This window comes from Alnus glutinosa, chromosome 10 (genome assembly GCF_958979055.1).
Source record: "Alnus glutinosa chromosome 10, dhAlnGlut1.1, whole genome shotgun sequence".
In the NCBI taxonomy this organism is placed as follows: domain Eukaryota; kingdom Viridiplantae; phylum Streptophyta; class Magnoliopsida; order Fagales; family Betulaceae; genus Alnus; species Alnus glutinosa.
Window position 1 is genome coordinate 3,938,767 of NC_084895.1, and position 22,852 is coordinate 3,961,618.

Genomic DNA, 22,852 nt, shown 5'->3' on the forward strand with positions numbered 1-22,852 from the left:
TGTTTTCTTTGAGATACAATTTTTCTTATCTTTTGGTGGTGAGACTCTGCCAAGGCCAGTGAGATTCTGGTTCAACCCCTTCTTATCGTTATTAACGTAAGATTTATCTTTATTTTCTGTTGTTATTTATCTATTTTGTGGAAATCCCTTCTATCCTGCGTCATGGCAATAGTTCACATACATACCATGACACTACTGCTCCATCTAAGAGAACGTAGCACACCAAATACTTAATCATATTTCTCATCATAATTAACACAATATCCCTACGTGCTACCCAGCATATCACAAGGATACCGTGACCAAACCTAGATTCTTAAGAGCCAAATTATTTAGAAAGATGCTTATAGGAAAAGAAAGTCTGCTGTTTTAGTTTAGTTAGTTAAGCCAATTTCTGCATGTTTGCCTCTTAAACCCTGACAGCTTACAGAAAGTTGAACTGGAGAAGTCAGGACTCAGGAATCCATATTTGAAAGGTTGTAGGCATAAAAAGTTCTAGCAATTTTGAAAGGACTTGTGTTTTGGGGCCAGCAGAAACACTCTGAAGCCCAGTTACAGATAATAAGTAGAACCTACAGAACAAAAAAGATAACCAATTCAAAAACAATAAATGGACTATTGCAATTATGAGCAGGTCTTCTGTGGAGATGTGCAGATTTGATGTGTCTATCAGAAGAAACTCGTTATCTGACATCTTGGGAAATAGTATTGAGTAGCCATTCTTCATCTTTGAATCAGTTCACATGATTGCTGAGGAAAAAAGGAAATAAAGAAAAACAAATCTGTTTGCATGATTGTGTGCATTCCTCTCTATTCATATGTGGGAGATATGTTCCATCAAATCCAGTTTCAAGAGCAAAACAAGAAGAGATTTTGCTTTCCAGTTGCTTTGAGCCCATCTGATTTCTGCATTCCATTCATCAGTAGAACAAACATCCTTGATTTACCCAGTAGGTATGATCCTCCTCCTCTGGGCTTGGTACCATATGTTCACACTAGCAGTTTGGCATTTTCATGGCTGACTCTTGACCATAGTTGCGCAGTAGGGGACCATCTGGATGATTGGCATTTCACAAACACCCTGTCACCAAAAAAAGAAAAAGAAAAAAGGTATGGCCAGTAGAGCCTGGCTATGAAGGTCAAACTCCATGACCCCCTTAAGATTAACTGCTGGGTATAAAAATAGTGGCCTTGAGGAATTGGGGATCACAATTCTTCATGAGCCGGTGCTGGCCTTGAGGCCTGGGACTCTTTAGGTGGGCCGGTACTGGCCTCGAGGCCTGAGATTTTTTAGATGGCTGGCGTTTGAGTGAGATTATTCCAAACAATGCTCAAGTTCTTGAAAAATAATTTTTCGTTTGCGTCAAATACTGAAAATTTTTCCTGAAAAATAATTTTCTTGAAAACATTTTACATCAAAACAAAAGAAAATCTCAGGATGTCAGATTCTTGTTCCAGAAAAGCAACTAATACATAGAGGTCTGCTGCAAAACCACAAACATGGAACATAAAAAACAGATCAAGACAATAAAAAAAATAAAAATAAAAAATAAAAATTCAAAGCTTATTTATTTATTTTTTTTATCAGGGTTTCCTAGGCTCACCTATAGCCAGACAGTTCCTCGGGATGGCTTATATTGCTAAGGCTAGTGCCATAAAATGGCATTGAGGGATGGTGATCAATCTGAAACACTACCCTAAGGTTCTTCACAAAGCAATCTATGCTCTACGAGTTCTCTACAAAGAATTTAACCAAAATGATTCCCCTGATTGGATTAACGCAAATGCGTTAATGGTGAACTTTTCTTGGGAAAAGGAAATAAATTTCAAGCCCTAAGATGCATATTAAATCCCCAATCAAAATGCTTTAGAAACTATAATAAAGAATTTAGTTTTTGTTTCTCTAAATCTTAAGTTTTTGCTTCTCGATCTCTAAGAGTTTCCGCGCCAAAGGTCTAATCAATCGGTTTTACGCATTTAGAGTTCGGTCTTTAATTTGTTTTTCTATGAATGACATGGCACTTGCTGACATGGATGCCTGACGTGGCAGATGACAAATTGTTAACTTTGACAGTAGAGTGACAGAATGTCTTATCTGAAATTTGGCAAAACTTAAAAACCTTATTCTTGAAATTGGAAATTCAAAGACTAAATTCAAATTAGATAAAACCTAGAGACTAAGTATGATTTTTCCCTCATGGTTTACGGTATCATCACTTCTCAGACTTCATTGATCTTCTATCATAATTTTGTGATGCCCTTGAGATTATTGGATATTCATATTGTGCTGTAAAGAAATCCTAAGTCGGTTGATTGTGTGCTTGGTTATGGACCTTATGGTATATGTACTTGTAGGCTATCACCCATTAGCTTAAACCATAGGATTCGATGCTAAAGCATGGTTTCAAAACTAGGAGTGTGAACTAGCCTATTCGGCACATTTTTAAACAAATTATCCTATTTGATAATGGGTTTGAAATAAAGAATTGTCAGTTTGAAAACATTAAAAAAAAAAAAAAAAAAAATGCTTTCACGCAACAGACGAGTGATGTTTCTTTAAAAATGCATGATTTTAAAGATAGTTTAAGTCACTAGTTCTTCAAACCGCTGATTTTACTAAACCCTTTTTTTTTTTTTTTTTTTTTTTAAAAAAATCATATTTTTATTAATTGCGTTTTGAAAATATTATTTTTTCAAACAGTTAGTTTTGAAATCGATAAACCCAAACAGACTTATTTTTGGACTCCATGTACTTGGTTATTTGTCTTGATTCCAATTTCTATTAGGCTTGAAAGTTAGAGTGGTTAGGGAATCCACGTTCGTTGAGTTTGAATTTGATTGTGGGTTTATGCATTAGAAAAATGCTACGTGCACTCTCACGTGCACATTCTAAGATATGACAGTAAAAATTACTATTGAGTCCTATTTTAATTTTTTTTTTTTTTAATTTTTTTTTTTTTTTAATGTTTAGAGAAAAGGCAAAGGCTTGTTTCTATTTCATAGCCTACCTCACACATCTTATTATATAGGTTTTAAGAAATATAACAATGACCAAAATACCCACAACCCTAATAACTCTAGCAAACCTTTATAACTCTTCTAACACTCTTTTTTTCAAGCTGGAGCATTTATATATATATAAGCCCAATTATTATTATTATTATTATTATTATTTTTGAAAAAAGCAAACAATTAGACCGGGCAATTGCAAACAAGGAATGGTGTGAGCTTTATGGTGAGGCAGATGTGCTTGTGCTAGTAGGTCGAAGCTTTGATCATAATCCTATCCTCATTTCATTTTTTCAATCTGAGGCTAATAGATGGAAAAAGCGTTCCAATTTTCAAGTAGAAGCAAGTTAGTCGATGCATGCAGATTATAGAGAGATTGTTAAAACCACCTGGAAGGAACAGCCAAGGCCGGGAAATATGTGGGGAGTTGTGCAAGGGAAACTCAAAAGATGCCAACAAACATTGCAGACATGGGTTAAAAAAATGTGAATTTGACAGAGGATGTAATCAAGCAAAATTCCAAGGAGCTGGTTGACAAACAACAGCAGGATGGGCCAACTGATTTAGCCGGCATACAAAAAATTCAAGATGAATTGCATGGGCTAATGGAACAGGAGGACTTAAAATGGAGGCAACGAGCGAAAGAGAACTAGCTAAAACATGGTGACCGCAATACCAAATACTTTCACGCTTGCGCTAATCAAAGGTGCAAAGGGAACATGATTGTGCAAATCCAAGATGAAAGCGGTAGGTTGTGTGACCTGTTTAATGATAATAAAGAGGAATCTCATGTAAATACCATGGAATAAGGTTTGATCCTATTCGTGGGGATTCTGTAAATATTCCATTCCAAAAATAAAAAGTTCGAAACAATTGGTATTTTTTTTTTTTTTTTTTTTTGGAGATCGGATGCGGTTACTACGAATGATGACATTGCCAATCCCTTCATCCAATATTATCATCACTTATTCATTAGAGCAGAGCAAAATAACATTGGGAGTTGTATTCATGCCATTGAAAGAAAATTCAGCCAAGATATGAACTTGAAGCTCCTATCCAAATTCAGATCAATCAAGCGCTAAATCAGATGTAGCCTTTGAAAGAACCTGGGCCAGATGGTTTTGCGGCTTGCTTTTATCAACAAAACTGGGCGACAGTTGGTGAGGAGGTATGTAAAGGTATACTTTGTTTCCTAAATTCTGGACAATTGGATGAACAGATTAATGTTACAAACATTGCTCTTATTCCTAAAGTGAAAAAACCCACGCATGTCTCAGAATTTCGTCCTATTAGCCTCAACAATGTGATTTATAAATTGATTTCCAAGGTTCTAGCCAACCGTTTAAAAGAGGTACTTCCCACATTAGCTCTGTTAACCAGAGTGCTTTTATCCCTGGAAGATTGATATTTGATAACATCCCGGCAGCTTATGAAACTCTTCATTCCATGCAGATCAGATTGTGGGGTAAAGTGGGGTATATGGGAATAAAGCTCGATATGAGCAAAGCTTATGACAGGGTGGAGTTGGACTTCATTGAAGCAGTTATGAGGAAAATGGAATTTGCTAGCAGATGGATAAGGCTAATCCTGACATGCATCCGAACGGTTTCTTATGGTATTGTGGTGAATGGCCAACCAGCAGGTAGAATTGTACCTTCCAGAGGAATCAGGCAAGGGGATCCTATGTCTCCTTATATTTTCATTATGTGCGTTGAAGCTTTGAGTTCTCTTCTTCACCATGCAGAGACGTCAGGTTGCATTAATGGCATCCCAACTTCTAAGCGGGGCCCTCGACTTAGTCATTTATTATTTGTAGATGACAATTTGTTATTTTGTAAGGCAAACTCTGTGGAATGACGCAGATTAATGAGATTGCTAGAGAAGTATGAAATTGCATCTAGCCAAAAGCTCAATAAGGCTAAAACTTCTATCTTCTTCAGCATGAATACAAGTCCAGAAAGGCGACATGAGATTTCCCATCTATTATGCTTTCAAGTCACGCATAGGTGTGAGAAGTACCTTGGGCTACCTACACTTGTGGGGAAGTCTCGCTCCCAGGCTTTCCAGAGTATAAAGGATAAAGTGTAGAACAGGTAACACAACTGGAAGGTTAAATTCCTTTTACAAGCAGGGAAGAAAATCCTCTTAAAAGCTGTGATTCAAGTTAACCCTACGTACAGTATGAGCATTTTTCAACTTCACATTGGTCTTTGCAAAGAAATAAATGGGTTGATGTAGAAGTTTTGGTGGGGGCACCAAGAGAATGAGGCCAAGATCCATTGGATGAGCTATGATCGTATGGGGGTCTGGAAAACCCAAGGGGGGTTGGATTTTAGAGATTTGGTATACTTAAATAAAGCTCTTTTGACAAAGCAATGTTGGAGACTTTTGAAGAACCCCACTTCTTTGACAACTCAGATTATTGGGGCAAAATATTATCTAAATTCAACAATTTTGGAGGCCACTATGGGTAAAAGACATTCTTTTACTTGGAGGAGCTTAATGTCTACATGCGATGTGCTTAAAATGGGCTCATTTGGCGGGTGGGGGATGGTCGAGATATTTGGATTTTGGGTGACAAATGGATTCTGGCTCCAATCTCTTTTTCTATTTAGTCTCCACATCGAGGTTTTGCGGCGGATGCAAGGGTGATGGAGCTCATCAACCAAGATACAAAGTGGTGGAACCCCAAGCTCATACATGATACTTTTTTTGAAAATGAATGACGTAGCGGAAGACTAAGGTAACTAATCAAAGAACAGCGTCTTCGATTCTGCAAGGAGAAGCGTCTTCGTCTTCTACCCCAAAAGATAAAACAAGCCCGCAGGCTAAAAGAAAGATAAAACTCCGCAGAGTACTTGAGAGAGAATTCTCTGATTTTATAACAATTCAATTGATTCTGAGTTTTACATAATAAGCAAGCCTATTTATAAAAGAGAAATACTTGTAGAGAAAGTAATCCTAATCCTAATAGTAATAGTAAACCTTATTCTAGTAACAATAGTAAACCTTATTCTAGTAGTAAAAGTAAAACTTATTCTAAAAGGAAAAGAAATAAATAAAGCAAATCTAGTCCTAATAAGTAAAGGAAATAAAATCTTAATTCTAATAAGGAAATAAAAATAAAATAAACTCTTGGCTTGACGATCAAGTCTTTCCTTTTGTACTTCCATTGTCTGCGAACAGGTAAACTTCTAATTAAACGGCTCTGCTTCAATATTATTTTTGGCATCTCTTCTATTTTCGTTTGCACTGAAAATATTATTAAATTCTGTCCTACATCAATGAAGCTCACACTATTTGTCAAATTCATTTGAGTCCTGTGCAAGCAAAATGATTCTCTAATTTGATGAGGTACATCAAATGGGGAGTTTTCTGTTAGAACTGCGTATCACATGGAAACAGAATCACAAGCTATTAGGCGTAGTGGGAGCTCTAGACAAGGTGTTGGGGATTCGGTTTGGAAGATGATTTGGAACCTAAGAGTTCCACAGGTAGTTAACATGTTTATGTGGAAAACGTGTAATGATCTTCTCCCGACCAAGATGAATCTTTTCTGACGAGGGGTTGTCTCTAATTCTTTTTGTCTGATTTACCTGAGAGAAGACGAAATTGTAATGCATATCTTCTGTAGTTGCCCGTCCGCCCAAGATGTATGTGGATGCAGTCCCAAAAAACTCCAAAAATGTATGAATGTGGGTTCAACTTTTATAAATATCTTTGAGGAACTTATGGGACGCTGTGATGTTCTAGACCTAGAGCTCGTGGCTGTTATGGCTCGAAAAAATTGGTTTCGTCGTAATGGGGTGGTGCATGGAGGCGATTTTACTCATCCTCAACAAGTATTCAGGGAAGCAAGTACCTCCATTGAAGATTTTAGAAGAGGGGCTAGGACAGATTTGACAACACGAAGCCCAATCCATGCAGTATCCCCCACATTATGGCAGTCACTCCCCACAGGTTTTTTTAAAGTTAATGGGGATGCAATTGTGGATAAGAAGCAGGGGTGGATTGGATATGACCTTGTTGTTAGGGATCATAAGGGGTTTGTCTTGGGTGCGCGGAGCACTACCCAATAATTTTTTAGTTACACCTAAGGTGGTTGAAGCGTTGGCAGCTCTCCATGCTATGGAAATAAGTAAAGGGATGGGCTTTCATGATATAAGTCTAGAGGAAGATGCTTTACAAATTGTTAATGCGATAAAAGTGACCGGTAACATTTGGAGCAACTTTGGTCATATTGTAGATGACATCAAACTGGAGCTGAGACAATTGCGATCTTGGAGAATTGACCATGTTAAGCGGGATGCAAATACAACAACTCATACCATAGCCAAAGAGGCTATTTTGTATGTCACAAATAGAGTTTGGGTTATAGAAATTCCAAATTATATTTGTGGTATTATATCTAGGGAGCTTTTGCCTTTAGGCGATTGAAGTTTATTCAATAAAGATTATCATATTTTTCAAAAAAAAAAAAAATAAAAAAAAATCTAGCTTCAAGCTGGAACAGCTTGGAGCACACAATTCAAATTTTGATAAAAAAATCATGTATATTTAAAAACACACTTTTTTTTTTTTTTTTTTGCATGAAATTTAAAAACTTAGATTTTCATGAGACACATATGTCAAGTTAAAATCGTTAGGTTTTAATTCCATTTCCCTTTATGTCACGGTGCATGTATGACAAGATGACAAGCACCACGACGTTCAAAAGCAATTTCTTTGACATAATAAATAGTGGAAGAATTGAAATGTCGTTCTGCTATGAGTCTTTGATCTGGAAGCTTCCTGGCGATGGCAAATTCCAACCGTCAGATCTAACTCAAATTATTACGATCAACTCCAGGGTCGGCTCTTTCCCTAGGTCGCCTAAGGCCCCGGTGGACATAGCACCCTTGTGTTTTCTTTTTGTCACTTCAAAATTATTGTAGCTCTTAAAATTACAGTTGGATCAAAATCAAATAGTAGTATATTATAAATTCAATCGTGATTTTAAAAATCATATTAATTTGAAGGGGACAAAAAAAAGACATAAAAGTGATATGTAATATTACTTCTATATGAGGTTCTTCCTTACGTGTTTCCTACCTTTTCTCTTTTTAGTCAATTGTTATGTTGAATAATTAGTCCTTACTAATTATTAAAAAAAATTATCATTACTCGTAATTGAAAGTGTTAGATGATCTTATTACAAAAATGAAGCTCCTTTGATGAATTAGGTTCAATTATTCTTTTATGTAAATTTTTTTAATAATAAATATTTGTTAGAAATATGCATTGAATATGATAAACTTGAAAAAAAAATTTAATTAAATCTAAAAAGGAAATTCTAAACAAATCTAATACTAGCAATAATAATAATATTGAATCTCAAAAGCATAAAAAATAAAAAGAGATTAAATCAGAATATAATATAAAATTTAAAAATATTTGATATTTAAATATAAAAAATGCCTTACATAAAATTTTCTCTTAAGGGTTCTTTTGGATTTGCGATTTCAAAAAGTGCGATTTAAAATTATAATTTTAAAATGTACGATTTGAAAAAAGTGATTTTTAAAAATGCAGTTAAGCGTTTGGCAAAATTACAGTTTAGCATTTAAAATTGCAAATTAACTTTTAAAATTTTGCGTTTTTAAAAAAGCACCATCTTTCCTGCGATTTGAAAAAGTAGATTTTATACGTTTTCAAATTGCAATTTTTAAAAATGCAGTTCCCAAACGATTTATGTTCTACGATTTTGTTTAAAATCGCACTTATTGTCTACTAAATCACAATTCAAAACGCACCCTAAGAGTACTAGTAGCAAATATTCTATAGATAAGTCACTTTCCTAAATATAGGAAAAATGTCCAAAAATCACAAAAAATTCTCCGTAGCAAATTCCCTACAAGTTTCCCAATGCATTGGAAAGCAGTGTAGCATTTCCAATGATTATTATAATCCTAAATTCGATTCTCTTTCCTCTTTCCTCTCATCTCTCTTTTCTTATAATAATAAAATGAAAGAAAAGAAAAAAGTAAAAATAAAAAAAAAATATTTTAATAATTTTAAAAAAAATTAAGAAATGTTATTGTGAGGAAAGTGTTTTTAGATAAAATCCTTAAATTTAAAAAAAAATGGTTAGATATCAGTGTGCCTCACGATACATGAAGCCGGCCCTAATCATCCCTACCCTTTGGGTACAAAGTGTACAAGAAACATTGCTCTACCGTCAAATCTGACTCAATTTGGCTGGCTGTTGCGACCAAATTTGAATTCCTAAAAAAAGTTGAGAAATCCATGGAGGCCGGGAAGAGGAAGAGAGCAGGTAATGAAGAGGAGGGAAGAGAAGCTCGTTACCGGGGAGTTCGCCGGCGGCCATGGGGGAAGTTTGTGGCGGAGATACGTGACTCTTCAAGAAATGGGGCTCGCCAGTTTCTGGGAAAATTTGATACAGCGGAAGAGGCGGCAAGAGCTTATGACCAAGCTGCTTTTGCTTCCCGTGGCCATCAAACTATCCTCAACTTCCCAAATGAGTACCAACATCATCATCAAAACTCGAGCTCTTCGTCGGCAACTATGGCATCCTTATCGTCGTCCTTCTCCTCTTCAGGTGCTCCTGGCCGGAGTAGCTGTTTGTCGAGTGGACAAGAAGGGGAAGATAAGTAAGGTTGTAAATTTTAGTGTTGGATTTCCAATTTCACTTAAGGATCTCAAGGTGTAGGTGCTGTATGAAGTTAGGATAAAGAAAAGGTTCATCTAAGCAACAATTGAACTCTGGATGGCAATTTATCTGCTGATTTCTTGTGTTTTCCACAATGCTTTTGTTTTCTTCTTGATTAGGATAACAGTGTAGACTACTTGGAGTAAATTAGTTATAGGCAAGAAAAGGGTGCAAGTGAAGTTTCCCCAAATTTTTAACATGCAAAGACCAAGTAAGGTGCAAGGTTCTGAATCTTTTCTTGGTGATTTTGATTTGCCTTTGCAATTGGAGCATGAATTTATGAATTAAACGGTGAGTTTTAGGTTGAAGATTAAGCGACATTGGTTTGTGTGTGGAACTTGGGGGTAGGACCCGTAAATCCCTCACTGCGTGTCTCTAATTTTGTCTCAATTCGTGTGTGGAATAATGATGCTTGTTCTTGGATTTAATGTGAATGTTAGTGTGTTGGTTAATTGAAGCTTGGATTTTCTATCATGCTCGACAGTGTGGGGTAGTACGATTTGGGGATTTTGTTATGGGATTCACTCGATCCTTGACGGGTTCGCATGTTCGGAGTTCATAAAGGAGGACAAAGTGTTTGTAATAATTCCTCTAAGACCTTTTGGTATATGTGCTGTGTTGAGGTTGCTTGAGTAGAGTTGATTTTCGTAATTGTTATAAAAATCTGTAAGGTTTGAATAATTTTGGATCCTTGAAATTTTGTAACATTTAAAATGAAAATCAAGGAGAGAAGAATTGGATGACATAGATCCACATGAGTTTGATTGTTTATGAACTTCTTATATTGGCTATGTTGGAATTTGAAAATTGGTTGCCTTAAATGTTTCTAAATCAATTTTAGTGAACTATGAGATCTAAATTGATGATGTTGCTCTCTTTAAACATTTGGGTTATTGAGATTTTGAGTTGTGATGAGTTTTGTGTTGATAATGAAACTTTGTAATTGCTGGAATGTTGAAGAATGATTATGACATGCTAATCGAACATACAGGGGCCTGATAATGTGGATTGACTTGATTTTTTTTGCTAAGATAAAAGCCTTCTTAAGTGGAGAGGGAGAGACACAAAGGTTTGGTGACTTTGTGTGTAGACTGAATCTGTCCAAGGGGAGAGTACCATGTGTTTCATCTTTTAGGTTCATGCATGGCAAGAAATGGGTTTTGGATGATGCTATAGGCTTAAGGGGTGGGTTTCATACATAAGAATAGAATGTTTGAAGCTGCCATATGAGACATTTGTGTTAGTAATTGAGTGTTTTACCATGTTTCGAATGTGAGCAGTAAGAAATTTCAAATTACTGGCTGTTCTGGTTTGTTAGGGTAATAGCATGAGAATATTTATGAATGTCATGGAAGTCTCTTTGCTCTCGACGGTTTTGAGGAAATTTTGTTGCATGCTTGATGTGTTATGGTTTTATGCATGCAAAGGAATGTCTTGCCTGATGGTGATCTGGTTTCTTGTGCCTGAGTTTTTTCCATTATATGTTTTTATTATACAAATTTTATTTCAATAAAATTTCAGTATAAATGTGCACCGAATTTGATTATCTTTTGAATATCCTCTAAATACATTCTTGTGATCTAATCTAGGGGGAAGGTAGCTAATCCCACTCATAAACTACCAGGTGAGGGAACACAAGAGGAGGGAAGAGGAGGGAAGAGGGAGAGAGCAGGTAATGAAGAGGAGGGAAGAGAAGCTCGTTTCCGGGGAGTTCGCCGGCGGCCATGGGGGAAGTTTGCGGCCGAGATACGTGACCCTTCAAGAAATGGGGCTCGCCAGTGTGTGGGAACATTTGATACAGCGGAAGAGGCGGCAAGAGCTTATGACCGAGCTGCTTTTGCTTCCCGTGGCCATCAAGCTATCCTCAACTTCCCAAATGAGTACCAAAATCATCATCAAAACTCGAGCTCTTCGTCGGCATCTATGAAATCCTTATCGTTGTCCTCCTCCTCTTCAGGTGCTCCTGGCCGGAGTAGTTGTTTGTCGAGTGGACAAGAAGGGGAAGATAAGTAAGGTTATAAATTTTAGTGTTGGTTTTCCAATTTCACTTAAGGATCTCAAGGTGTAGGTGCTGTATGACCCGTAAATCCCTCACTGCATGTCTCTAATTTTGTCTCAATTCGTGTGTGGAATAATGATGTGTGTTCTTGGATTTACTGTTAATGTTAGTGTGTTGGTTAATTGAAGTTTGGATTTTCTATCATGCTCGACAGTGTGGGGTAGTACAATTTGGGGATTTTGCTATGGGATTCACTCAATCCTTGATGGGTTTGCATATTAGGAGTTCATAAAGGAGGACAAAGTGTTTGTAATAATTCCTCTAAGACCTTTTGGTATATGTGATGTGTTGAGGTTGCTTCTGTAGAGTTGATTTTCGTAATTGTTATAAAAATCTGTTAAGGTTTGAATAATTTTGGATCCTTGAAATTTTGTAACATTTAAAATGAAAATGAAGGAGAGAAGAATCGGATGACATAGATCCAGATGAGTTTGATTGTTTATGAACTTCATATATTGGCTATGTTGGAATTTGAAAATTGGTTGCCTTACATGTTTCTAAATCAATTTTAGTGTACTATGAGATCTAAATTGATGATGTTGCTCTCTTTAAACAATTGGGTTATTGAGATTTTAAGTTGTGATGAGTTTTTTGTTGATCATGAAACTTAGTAATTGCTGGAATGTTGAAGAAAGATTATGACATGGTAATCGAACATATAGGGGCCTGATAATGTGGATTGACTTGAATTTTCTTGCTAAGATAAAAAGCCTTCTTAAGTGGAGAGGGAGAGACAGAAAGGTTTGGTGACTTTGTGTGTAGACTGAATCTGTCCAAGGGGAGAGTACCATGTGTTTTCATCTTTTAGGTTCATGGATGGCAAGAAATGGGTTTTGGATGATGCTATAGGCTTAAGGGGTGGGTTTCATACATAAGAATGGAATGTTTGAAGCTGCCATATGAGACTTTTGTGTTAGTAATCGAGTGTTTTACCATGTTTCGAATGTGAGTAGTAAGAAATTTCAAATTACTGGTTGTTCTGGTTTAATAGGGTAATAGCATGAGAATATTTATGAATGTCATGGGAGTCTCTTTGCTCTCGACGATTTTGAGGAGATTTTGTTGCATGCTTGATGTGTTATGGTTTTATGCATGCAAAGGAATGTCTCGCCTGATGGTGATCTGGTTTCATGTGCCTGAGTTTTTTCCATTATATGTTTTTATTATACAAATTTTATTTCAATAAAATTTCAGTATAAATGTGCACCGAATTTGATTATCTTTTGAATATCCTCTAAATATATTCTTGTGATCTAATCTAGGTTGAAGGTAGCTAATCCCACTCATAAAACACCAGGTAAAGAACACAACCTTAAAAACTCCGACATAAATCTTATTATACTTTTCTAAGAAAAAGTCGGAAATTTTCTAAACTTCATTTTTAATGTTTCTAGAGTTACTTGCCTTTTTATATTTCAACCTTGATAAATTTTCTTGTCATAAAATGTGATTAGAATCTCATGTGGTCATATGAAGTTGGTGAAATTATACAGTTATAAATGAGTTCTCAATTTACATATATATATGAATAAAGTTTTACCCCGCAACACCATAATGTTACAATTAATCCGGATCATGTGTTATATGGATACTATGGCAACCACACCGAAGGGCGGATGCATGAAGGTGTGGGCTATCAGCCAGGTGGCCTTCACCTAGGGAAGCCCCCTTCCGGTAAAGCTCTCCCCTGTAGCGACAGGATAAGCCCATGTGGGTCTTTTGGGACAAGCCAAACATGCGTCGCTCATGGTTAAAAGTAAAGTTGGGACAAAAAAGGGTTAATTATACATGATAAAGAAATAACAATTATATTCTTCATTATTTGATTTAAATTCTTTTATCCGTAAGGTTTGTTGTGTTATTGAGTTGTACTACTATTATTATGTTGTGTTACTTACTGAGTTGTTGAACTCACCCATTTTTCTTCTAAACTTTTCAGTTGACTATTTTCATAATCGTCTCCTAGTCGGGATTCCAATTGGGGTCGCAACGTTTAACGACCTAGAGTTTTGGCTTATTGATGAGGATCATTGGGTTTATGTCTGTTTTGAATAATAATATTTCATAGGGACCTTTTCTTTTTGATTATGTATAGCTTAAAACACTGTAGGCTGGATTTTTAAAGCGGATGGCAATGACCTCCCTATAACGTAGATCTTCATAGACCGGACCAACTTTTGATATATTGTATAGTGTTTTCTTTTGTTGATCCCTTGTATTGTTTTGTACTAACCTAAAATTGCAATATATATAAAAGTAGGATGAAGTTAATTCTCTTATCTTGTGTTATTTCTTGAAAATGTGTGGATGTTCTTTTATTTGTATAGTTCACGTTTTCCCTATATCCCGAAACGGGGGCATGACAAATCCCTTCCGTCCTGAGTCAGGGCGATAGTTCACATACATACCATGATACTGCAGCTCCATCTAAGAGAATGTAGCACACCAAATTCTTAGTCAGATTTCTCATCATAATTAACACAATATCCCTACGTGCTACCCAGCAGATCACAAGGATACTGTGACCAAACCTAGATTCTTAAGAGCCATATTATTTAGAAAAAGATGCTTATAGGAAAAGCAAGTCTGCTGTTTTAGTTTAGTTAGTTAAGCCAATTTCGGCATGGTCATTTGCCTCTTAAACCATGACAGCTTATAGAAAGTTGAACTGGAGAAGTCAGTACTGAGGAATCTATATTTGAAAGTTTGTAGGCATAAAAAGTTCTAGCCTTTTGAAAGGACTTGTGTTTTGGGGCCAGCAGAAACACTCTGAAGCCCAGTTACAGATAATAAGTAGAACCTACAGAACAACAAAGATAACCAATTCAAAAACAATAAATGGACTATTGCAATTATGAGCAGGTCTTCTGTGGAGATGTCCAGATTTGATGTGTCTATCAGAAGAAACTCTTTATCTGACATCTTGGGAAATAGTATTGAGTAGCCATTCTTCATCTTTGAATCAGTTCACATGATTGCTGAGGAAAAAAGGAATAAAAGAAAAACAAATCTATTTGCATGATCGTGTGCATTCCTCTCTATCCATATGTGGGAGATATGTTCCATCAAATCCAGTTTCAAGAGCAAAACAAGAAGAGATTTTGCTTTCCAGTTGCTTTGAGCCCATCCGATTTCTGCATTCCATTCATCAGTAGAACAAACATCCTTGATTTACCCAATAGGTATGATCCTCATCCTCTGGGCTTGGTACCATATGTTCACACTAGCAGTTTGGCATTTTCATGGCTGACTCATTTGTGATCCTTTGACCATAGTTGCGCAGTAGGGGACCATCTGGATGATTGGCATTTCACAAACACCCTGTCACCAAAAAAAGAAAAAGAAAAAAGGTATGGCCAGTAGAGCCTGGCTATAAAGGTCAAACTCCATGACCCCCTTAAGATCAACTGCTGGGTATAAAAATAGTGGACTTGAGGAATTGGGGATCACAATTCTTCATGAGCCGGTGCTGGCCTTGAGGCCTGGGACTCTTTAGGTGGGCCGTGGGCCGGTACTGGCCTCGAGGCCCGAGATTTTTTAGATGGCTTGCGTTTGAGTGAGATTATTCCAAACAATGCTCAACTTCTTGAAAAATAATTTTTCGTTTGCGTCAGATACTGAAAATTTTTCCTGAAAAATAATTTTCTTGAGAGCATTTTACATCAAAAAAAAAATTAAAAAAAAAAAATCTCTAGATGTCAAATTCTTGTTCCAGAAAAGCAACTAATACATAGAGGTCATGCAAAAGTAATCCTCTGCTGCAAAACCACAAACATGGAACATAAAATCAGATCAAGACATTAAAAAAAATAATAATAAAAAATAAAAATTCAAAGCTTATATTTTTTTGTATCAGGGTTTCCTAGGCTCACCTATAGCCAGACAGTTCCTTGGGATGGCTTATATTGCTAAGACTAGTGACATAAAATGGCATTGAGGGATGGTGATCAATCTGAAACACTACCCTAAGGTTCTTCACAAAGCAATCTATGCTCTACGAGTTCTCTACAAAGAATTTAACCAAAATGATTCCCCTGATTGGATTAACGCAAATGCGTTAATGGTGAACTTTTCTTAGGAAAAGGAAATAAATTTCCTGCCCTAAGATGCATATTATATCCCTAATCAAAATGCTTTAGAAACTATAACAAAGAATATATTTTTTGTTTCTCTAAATCTCAAGTTTTTGCTTCTCTCTAAGAGTTTCCACACCGAATGTCTACTCGATTGGTTTAACGTATTTAGAGTTGGGTCTTTAATTTTTTTTTTTTTTTTTTTTTTTTTTTTTTTTTTTATGGATGACATGGCACTTGCTGACATGGATGCATGACGTGTCAGATGACAAATTGTTAATTTTGACAATAGAGTGACTGAATGTCTTATTTAAAATTTGGCAAAACTTAAAAACCTTATTCTTGAAATTGGAAATTCAAATACTAAATTCAAATTAGATAAAATATAGAATATTTTATCCATGTCAGATTTGCGGCAAAACAAATAGATCATCAAGCTTTGAACTGCTATCACCGGCATAGATTTTTCTTATCAAATTAAGGAGGCATCCTCCATCTCAATTGGCTGCAATGACAACTCATACCCATGTCGTATTTAAAGGAGAACAACTTTGGTATCTTGATAGTGGTGCTAACAATCATGTGACTGATGATCTTGAGAACTTGACCATGCAGCAACCTAACCAAGAAAATGAAAATGTCAATGTTGGCAATGACAATGTTCTACAGATATGACAACCAATACTGTTTATTCTGTAATTGTTATACCTCATACTAAATTATTTCTTGATGATATTTTACATTGTCCCAATACTTCATATAATCTCATTTCTTTTCAAAAGATTTGCCAAAGCATGATTTGTTATTTCAATTTTCATATCTTCTTCTTTTGTCATTAAGGACTTGCTCACCAAAGAGGTACTTCTACGAGTAGTGGCAGAGCCACATGAAGGCCTGTGTGGGCCATGGCTCCTAAATCCAAATTGTAATGTGAGTGCAAAACAATGCAACAAAAACTCTTTCACAAATAGTTACCTAAATTGTTCGAAGTATAGAAGAGCATTAGGTTTGACAATATGAAGCCCAATCCATGCAATATTCCTCGCATTATGGCAGCCGCCACCCCCCTCCCCCCCCCCAAGGTTTTTCTAAAGTTAATTAAAATGCAATTGTGGATAAGAAGAAGGGGCGGATTGGATATGACCTTGTTGTTAAGGATCAAGAGAGGGTTGTCTTAGCTACACGGAGCACTACCAAAAATTTTTTTAGTTATACCTAAGGTGGCTAAAGCGTTGGCAGCTCTCCATGCCGTGGAAACAAATAAAGAGATGGGCTTTCATGATATAATTCTAGAGGAAGATGCTCTACAGATTATCAATGCAATTAAAGCGATATGTAACAATTGGAGCAGCTTTGGTCATATTATAGATGGCATCAAACTGAAGCTGAGGCAACTGCGATCTTTGAGAATTGACCATGTTAAGCGGGATGCAAATGCAACAATTCATACAATAGGCAAAAAGACTATTGTGTGTATCATAGATAGAGTTTGGGTTAAAGAAATTTCAAATTGTATTTGTCGTATTATATCTAGAAAGCTTTTTCATGAGAAAAATATGTTAAGTTAAAATCATAAGGTTTTAATTCCATTCCCCTTTATGTCCCGGTGCATGTATGATGTATGACAGGATGACAAGTACCATGACGGTCAAAAGCAATTTCTTTGACAGAATAAATAGTGGAAGAATCGAAGTCTCGTTCTGCTTTGACTCTTTGATCAGGAAGCTTCCTGGCGATGGCAAATTCCAACCGTCTGATCTGGCTCAAATTATTACGATCATCCCTACACTTGTGTGCACAAGAAACATCGCTTTACCGTCAGATTTGACTCAATTTGGCTGGCTGTTGCGACTTGCGACCAAATTTGAATTCCTAAAAAACGTTGAGAAATCCATGGAGGCCGGGAAGAGGAAGAGAGCAGGTAATGAAGAGGAGGGAAGAGAAGCTCGTTACCGGGGAGTTCGGCGGCGGCCATGGGGGTAGTTTACGGCGGAGATACGTGACCCTTCAAGAAATGGGGCTCGCCAGTGTGTGGGAACATTTGATACAGCGGAAGAGGCGGCAAGAGCTTATGACCGAGCTGCTTTTGCTTCCCGTGGCCATCAAGCTATCCTCAACTTCCCAAATGAGTGCCAAAATCATCATCAAAACTCGAGCTCTTCGTCGGCATCTATGAAATCCTTATCGTTGTCTTCCTCCTCTTCAGGTGCTCCTGGCCGGAGTAGTTGTTTGTCGAGTGGACAAGAAGGGGAAGATAAGTAAGGTTATAAATTTTAGTGTTAGTTTTCCAATTTCACTTAAGGATCTCAAGGTGTAGGTGCTGTATGACCCGTAAATCCCTCACTGCATGTCTCTAATTTTGTCTCAATTCGCTTGTGGAATAATGATGCTTGTTCTTGGATTTAATGTTAATGTTAGTGTGTTGGTTAATTGAAGTTTGGATTTTCTATCATACTCGACAGTGTGGGGTAGTACAATTTGGGGATTTTGTTATGGGATTCACTCAATCCTTGATGGGTTTGCATGTTAGGAGTTCATAAAGGAGGACAAAGTGTTTGTAATAATTCCTCTAAGACCTTTTGGTATATGTGCTGTGTTGAGGTTGCTTGTGTAGAGTTGGTTTTCGGAATTGTTATAAAAGTCTGTAAGGTTTGAATAATTTTGGATCCTTGAAATTTTGTAACATTTAAAATGAAAATCAAGGAGAGAAGAATCGGATGACATAGATCCAGATGAGTTTGATTGTTTATGAACTTCATATATTGGCTATGTTGGAATTTGAAAATTGGTTGCTTTACATGTTTCTAAATCAATTTTAGTGTACTATGAGATCTAAATTGATGATGTTGCTCTCTTTAAACAATTGGGTTATTGAAATTTTGAGTTGTGATGAGTTTTATGTTGATAATGAAACTTTGTAATTGCTGGAATGTTGAAGAAAGATTATGACATGCTAATCGGACATATAGGGGCCTGATAATGTTGATTGACTTGAATTTTCTTGCTAAGATAAAAGCCTTCTTAAGTGGAGAGGGAGAGACAGAAAGGTTTGGTGACTTTGTGTGTAGACTGAATCTGTCCAAGGGGAGAGTACCGTGTGTTTTCATCTTTTAGGTTCATGCATGGCAAGAAATGGGTTTTGGATGATGCTATAGGCTTAAGGGGTGGGTTTCATAAATAAGAATGGAATGTTTGAAGCTGCCATATGAGACGTTTGTGTTAGTAATCGAGTGTTTTACCATGTTTCGAATGTGAGTAGTAAGAAATTTCAAATTACTGGTTGTTCTGGTTTAATAGGGTAATAGCATGAGAATATTTATGAATGTCATGGGAGTCTCTTTGCTCTCGACGGTTTTGAGGAAATTTTGTTGCATGCTTGATGTGTTATGGTTTTATGCATGCAAAGGAATGTCTCGCCTGATGGTGATCTGGTTTCATGTGCCTGAGTTTTTTCCATTATATGTTTTTATGATACAAAATTTATTTCAATAAAATTTCAGTATAAATGTCCACCGAATTTGATTATCTTTTGAATATCCTCTAAATATATTCTTGTGATCTAATCTAGGTTGAAGGTAGCTAATCCCAACTCATAAAATACTGAGTGAGAGAACATAACCTTAAAAACCCTGACATAAATTTTATTAAATTTTTCTAGGAAAAAGTCGGAAATTCTCTAAAACTATTCCATTTTTAATGTTTCTAGAGTTACTTGCCTTTTTATATTTCAGCCATGATAAATTTTCTTGTCATAAAATGTGATTAGAATCTCATGTGATCGTATGAAGTTGGTGAAATTATACATAGTTATAAACGAGTTCTCAAATTATATATATGTTACATATATACTATACGAATAAAGTTTTACCCCGCGACAACATAATGTTACAATTAATCCGGATCATATGTGTTATATGGATACTATGGCAACCACACTGAAGGACGGATACGCAAAGGGTTGGGCTATTAGCCGGGTGGCCTTCACCTGGGGAAGCCCCTATCCCGGTAAAGCTCTCCCCTGTAGCGACAGGATGAGCCCATGTGGGTCTTTTGGGACAAGTCAAACATGCGTAACTTATGGTTAAAAGCGGAGTTGGGACAAAAAGGGGTTAAATATACATGATAAATGAATAATAATTATATTCTTCATTATTTGATTTAAATTCTTTTATCTGTAAGGTTTGTTGTGTTACTTATTGAGTTTTACTACTATTATTATGTTGTGTTGCTTACTGAGTTGTTGAACTCACTCATTTCCCCTCTAAACTTTTCAGATGACTCTTTTCATAATCGTCTTCCTAGCTGGGATTCCAATTGGGGTTGCAACGTATAACGGCCCAAAGTTTTGGCTCATTGATGAGGATTACTGGGTTTATGTCTATTTTGAATGATAATATTTCATAGCCAGGGACCTTTTCTTTTTGATTTTGTATAGCTTAAAACACTGTAGGCCGGATTTTTAAAGCGGATGGCGATGTCCTCCCTATAACAATAGATCTTCATAGACCGGACCAACTTTTGATATATTGTACAATGTTTTCTTTTGTTGATCCCTGGTATTGTTTTGTACTAACCTAAAATATATATATAAAAGTATGAAGTAAATTCTCTTATCTTGTGTTATCTCTTGGAAATGTGTGGACGTTCTTTTATTTTTATAGTTCACGTTTCCTTTATATCCCAAAACGGAGGGCGTGACAAATCCCTTCCTTCCTGTGTCAAGGCTATAGTTCACATGCATACCATGATACTGCAGCTCCATCTAAGAGAACGTAGCACCCCAAATTCTTAATCAGATTTCTCATCATAATTAACAAAATATCCCTACGTGCTACCCAGCAGATCACAAGAATACTGTGATCAAACCTTGATTCTTAAGAGCCATATTATTAAGAAAGATGCTTATAGGAAAAGAAAAAGAGCCAAAAGAGCTGCTCAAGTTTTAGGGATCTTTTTAATAAAATTAAAAACCCAAAAGGCATTTTGATAAATTATTGGAGCACATGATACAAAGACTGATACAAAATCGTGTATTTTTAAAAATTCACATTTTTCATGAAATTTAAAAAAGAGAAATGATCCCTACACTCATTTCTCACAACAAGCTGACGTAGCTGGTAATATTTTATTATTTTTTTACAATAAAAAAATAATAAAATATTACCAGCTACGTCAGCTTGTTGTGGGGCTGTTATGAGAAATGAGTGTAGGGATAATTTCTCTTTAAAAAATGTCACGAGAAAAATATGTTTATGTCACGTGACATGTATGACAGGATGACAAGTACCATGACGTTGATAATGAACAATTTCTTCGACATAATAAATTGTGGAAGAATCCAAATGTCGTTCTGCTTTGACTCTTCGAGGAAGCTTCCTGGCGATGTCAAATTCCAACCGTCAGATCTGACTCAAATTATTTCGATCAACCCCACGATATATATATAGTACTACGGTAGAACGCCACATGTTGGCTGGCTGGCTGGCTGTTAGCACCAAATTTGAATTCCTGAAAAAACGTTGAGAAATCCATGGAGGCTGGGAAGAGGAAGAGAGCAGGGAATGAAGAGGAGGGAAGAGAAGCTCGTTACCGGGGAATTCGCCGGCGGCCATGGGGGAAGTTTGCGGCGGAGATACGTGACCCTTCAAGAAGTGGGGCTCGCCTGTGGCTGGGAACATTTGAAACAGCGGAAGAGGCGGCAAGAGCTTATGACCGAGCTGCTTTTGCTTTCCGTGGCCATCAAGCTATCCTCAACTTCCCAAATGAGTACCAACATCATCATCAAAACTCCTCGAGCTCTTCGTCGGCATCTATGGCTTCCTTATCATCGTCGTCCTCCTCTTCAGGTGCTACTGGCCTGAGTAGTTCTTCGTCGAGTACTGGACAAGAAGGGGAAGTCATAGAGTTGGAGTGTTTGGACAATAAGTTGCTGGAGGAGCTTCTTGAATCCCAATACATGAGAAATCAATTTCAGTCGAAAAATGTATCAAAATAAACTGGATTCTTTTGTTTTGTTTTTTTTGGGTTTCTCTGTTTCTGGTAGGAGAACATGTATGAGGAAAAAGAAAGTCTGCTGTTTTAGTTAAGTTAGTTAAGTCAATTTCTGCATATTCATTTGCCACTTTGTTATGGGCTTAATTTCTGAAGCACATAACAGATACAATAAGACTGTAATTTCTTAATTTTTGCTTAATTATATTAAAATATTTATGGGGTCTATAAATAGACACTTATAATGTAAAAGTATCAGTAAAAGACTAGCTAGAATAAATCACTTCTAATGTTATTGATAATATATTATCTATAACATTTAACTCATAATCTAATCCTAATTCTAATGTTCTTAATAAAGATAACTTATTATCTTTAAGTTATTATAGTTTTAAACTCCTAATGAAATTATACATTCTTATTCTAAATTAAGAGAGTCTTGTTACTACAAGATTTCTTCTGCCATAAGATGCTGACCCGTAACACACTTCAACCATGACAGCTTACAAAAAGTTGAAGTGAACAAGTCAGGAATCCATATTTGGAAGGCTGTAGCTATAGAAAGTTCAGGTCGTTTGGGAAATCGGTTTTTGTTTTTGTTCTTCGAACGGTTGTCGAGAACAAAAAAATAAAATAAAAAAAAATAAAAAAATAATGAATGAAAAGAGAGAAGAAGGAAAACAATACCTTGAAAGGACTTGTGTTTTGGGACTGGCTACACTGTTCCAAGAAATATTGGGGATAATAATGACAAATAAGAAATATTGGGGATAATAATGACAAATAATGGGTATGTCTGACAAACAACGTACCATTACACATAGAGGAGCACATTATTCACATCACTACTTTTTCATTCTTTTTTTTTTTTTTTTTTTTCTTTTTTCAACTTTTTCATGTTTTTCAATAACAACCTACATCAAAACATTTTCACTTTTTATTTTTTTATTTTTTATATCATATCAATAATTTTTTGATTATTATTCAAATAAAAAAATCACTATAATACTA

General features: G+C 36.1%; 2 protein-coding genes and 1 long non-coding RNA gene across 5 annotated transcripts; all 3 read left to right on the forward strand.

Moving 5' to 3' along the window:
- The first annotated feature begins 9,147 nt into the window (after window positions 1-9,147).
- LOC133880161 (ethylene-responsive transcription factor 1A-like) lies at window positions 9,148-14,056 on the forward strand. 2 transcript variants are annotated; one of them, XM_062319050.1, is made up of 4 exons: window positions 9,148-9,659; window positions 11,308-11,727; window positions 13,040-13,074; window positions 13,717-14,056. In XM_062319050.1, exons 1-4 carry the CDS (start codon window positions 9,295-9,297, stop codon window positions 13,830-13,832), a joined length of 936 nt encoding a protein of 311 aa, XP_062175034.1. In that variant the 5' UTR covers window positions 9,148-9,294; the 3' UTR covers window positions 13,833-14,056. The 2 variants fall into 2 exon arrangements, with proteins under 2 accessions (XP_062175034.1, XP_062175035.1); XM_062319051.1 differs by lacking the exon at window positions 13,040-13,074.
- A 3,518-nt stretch (window positions 14,057-17,574) lies between these two features.
- LOC133879368 (uncharacterized) lies at window positions 17,575-20,463 on the forward strand. 2 transcript variants are annotated; one of them, XR_009902058.1, is made up of 2 exons: window positions 17,575-18,113; window positions 20,125-20,463. It is a non-coding gene; the product is annotated as an uncharacterized LOC133879368 (long non-coding RNA). The 2 variants fall into 2 exon arrangements; XR_009902057.1 differs by having other exon boundaries at window positions 17,575-18,108.
- Window positions 20,464-21,326: 863 nt separating this feature from the next.
- On the forward strand, window positions 21,327-22,032 carry LOC133880522 (ethylene-responsive transcription factor ERF098-like). The gene has a single exon (XM_062319472.1). It carries the CDS (start codon window positions 21,381-21,383, stop codon window positions 21,843-21,845), a length of 465 nt encoding a protein of 154 aa, XP_062175456.1. The 5' UTR covers window positions 21,327-21,380; the 3' UTR covers window positions 21,846-22,032.
- The last annotated feature ends 820 nt before the right edge of the window (window positions 22,033-22,852 follow it).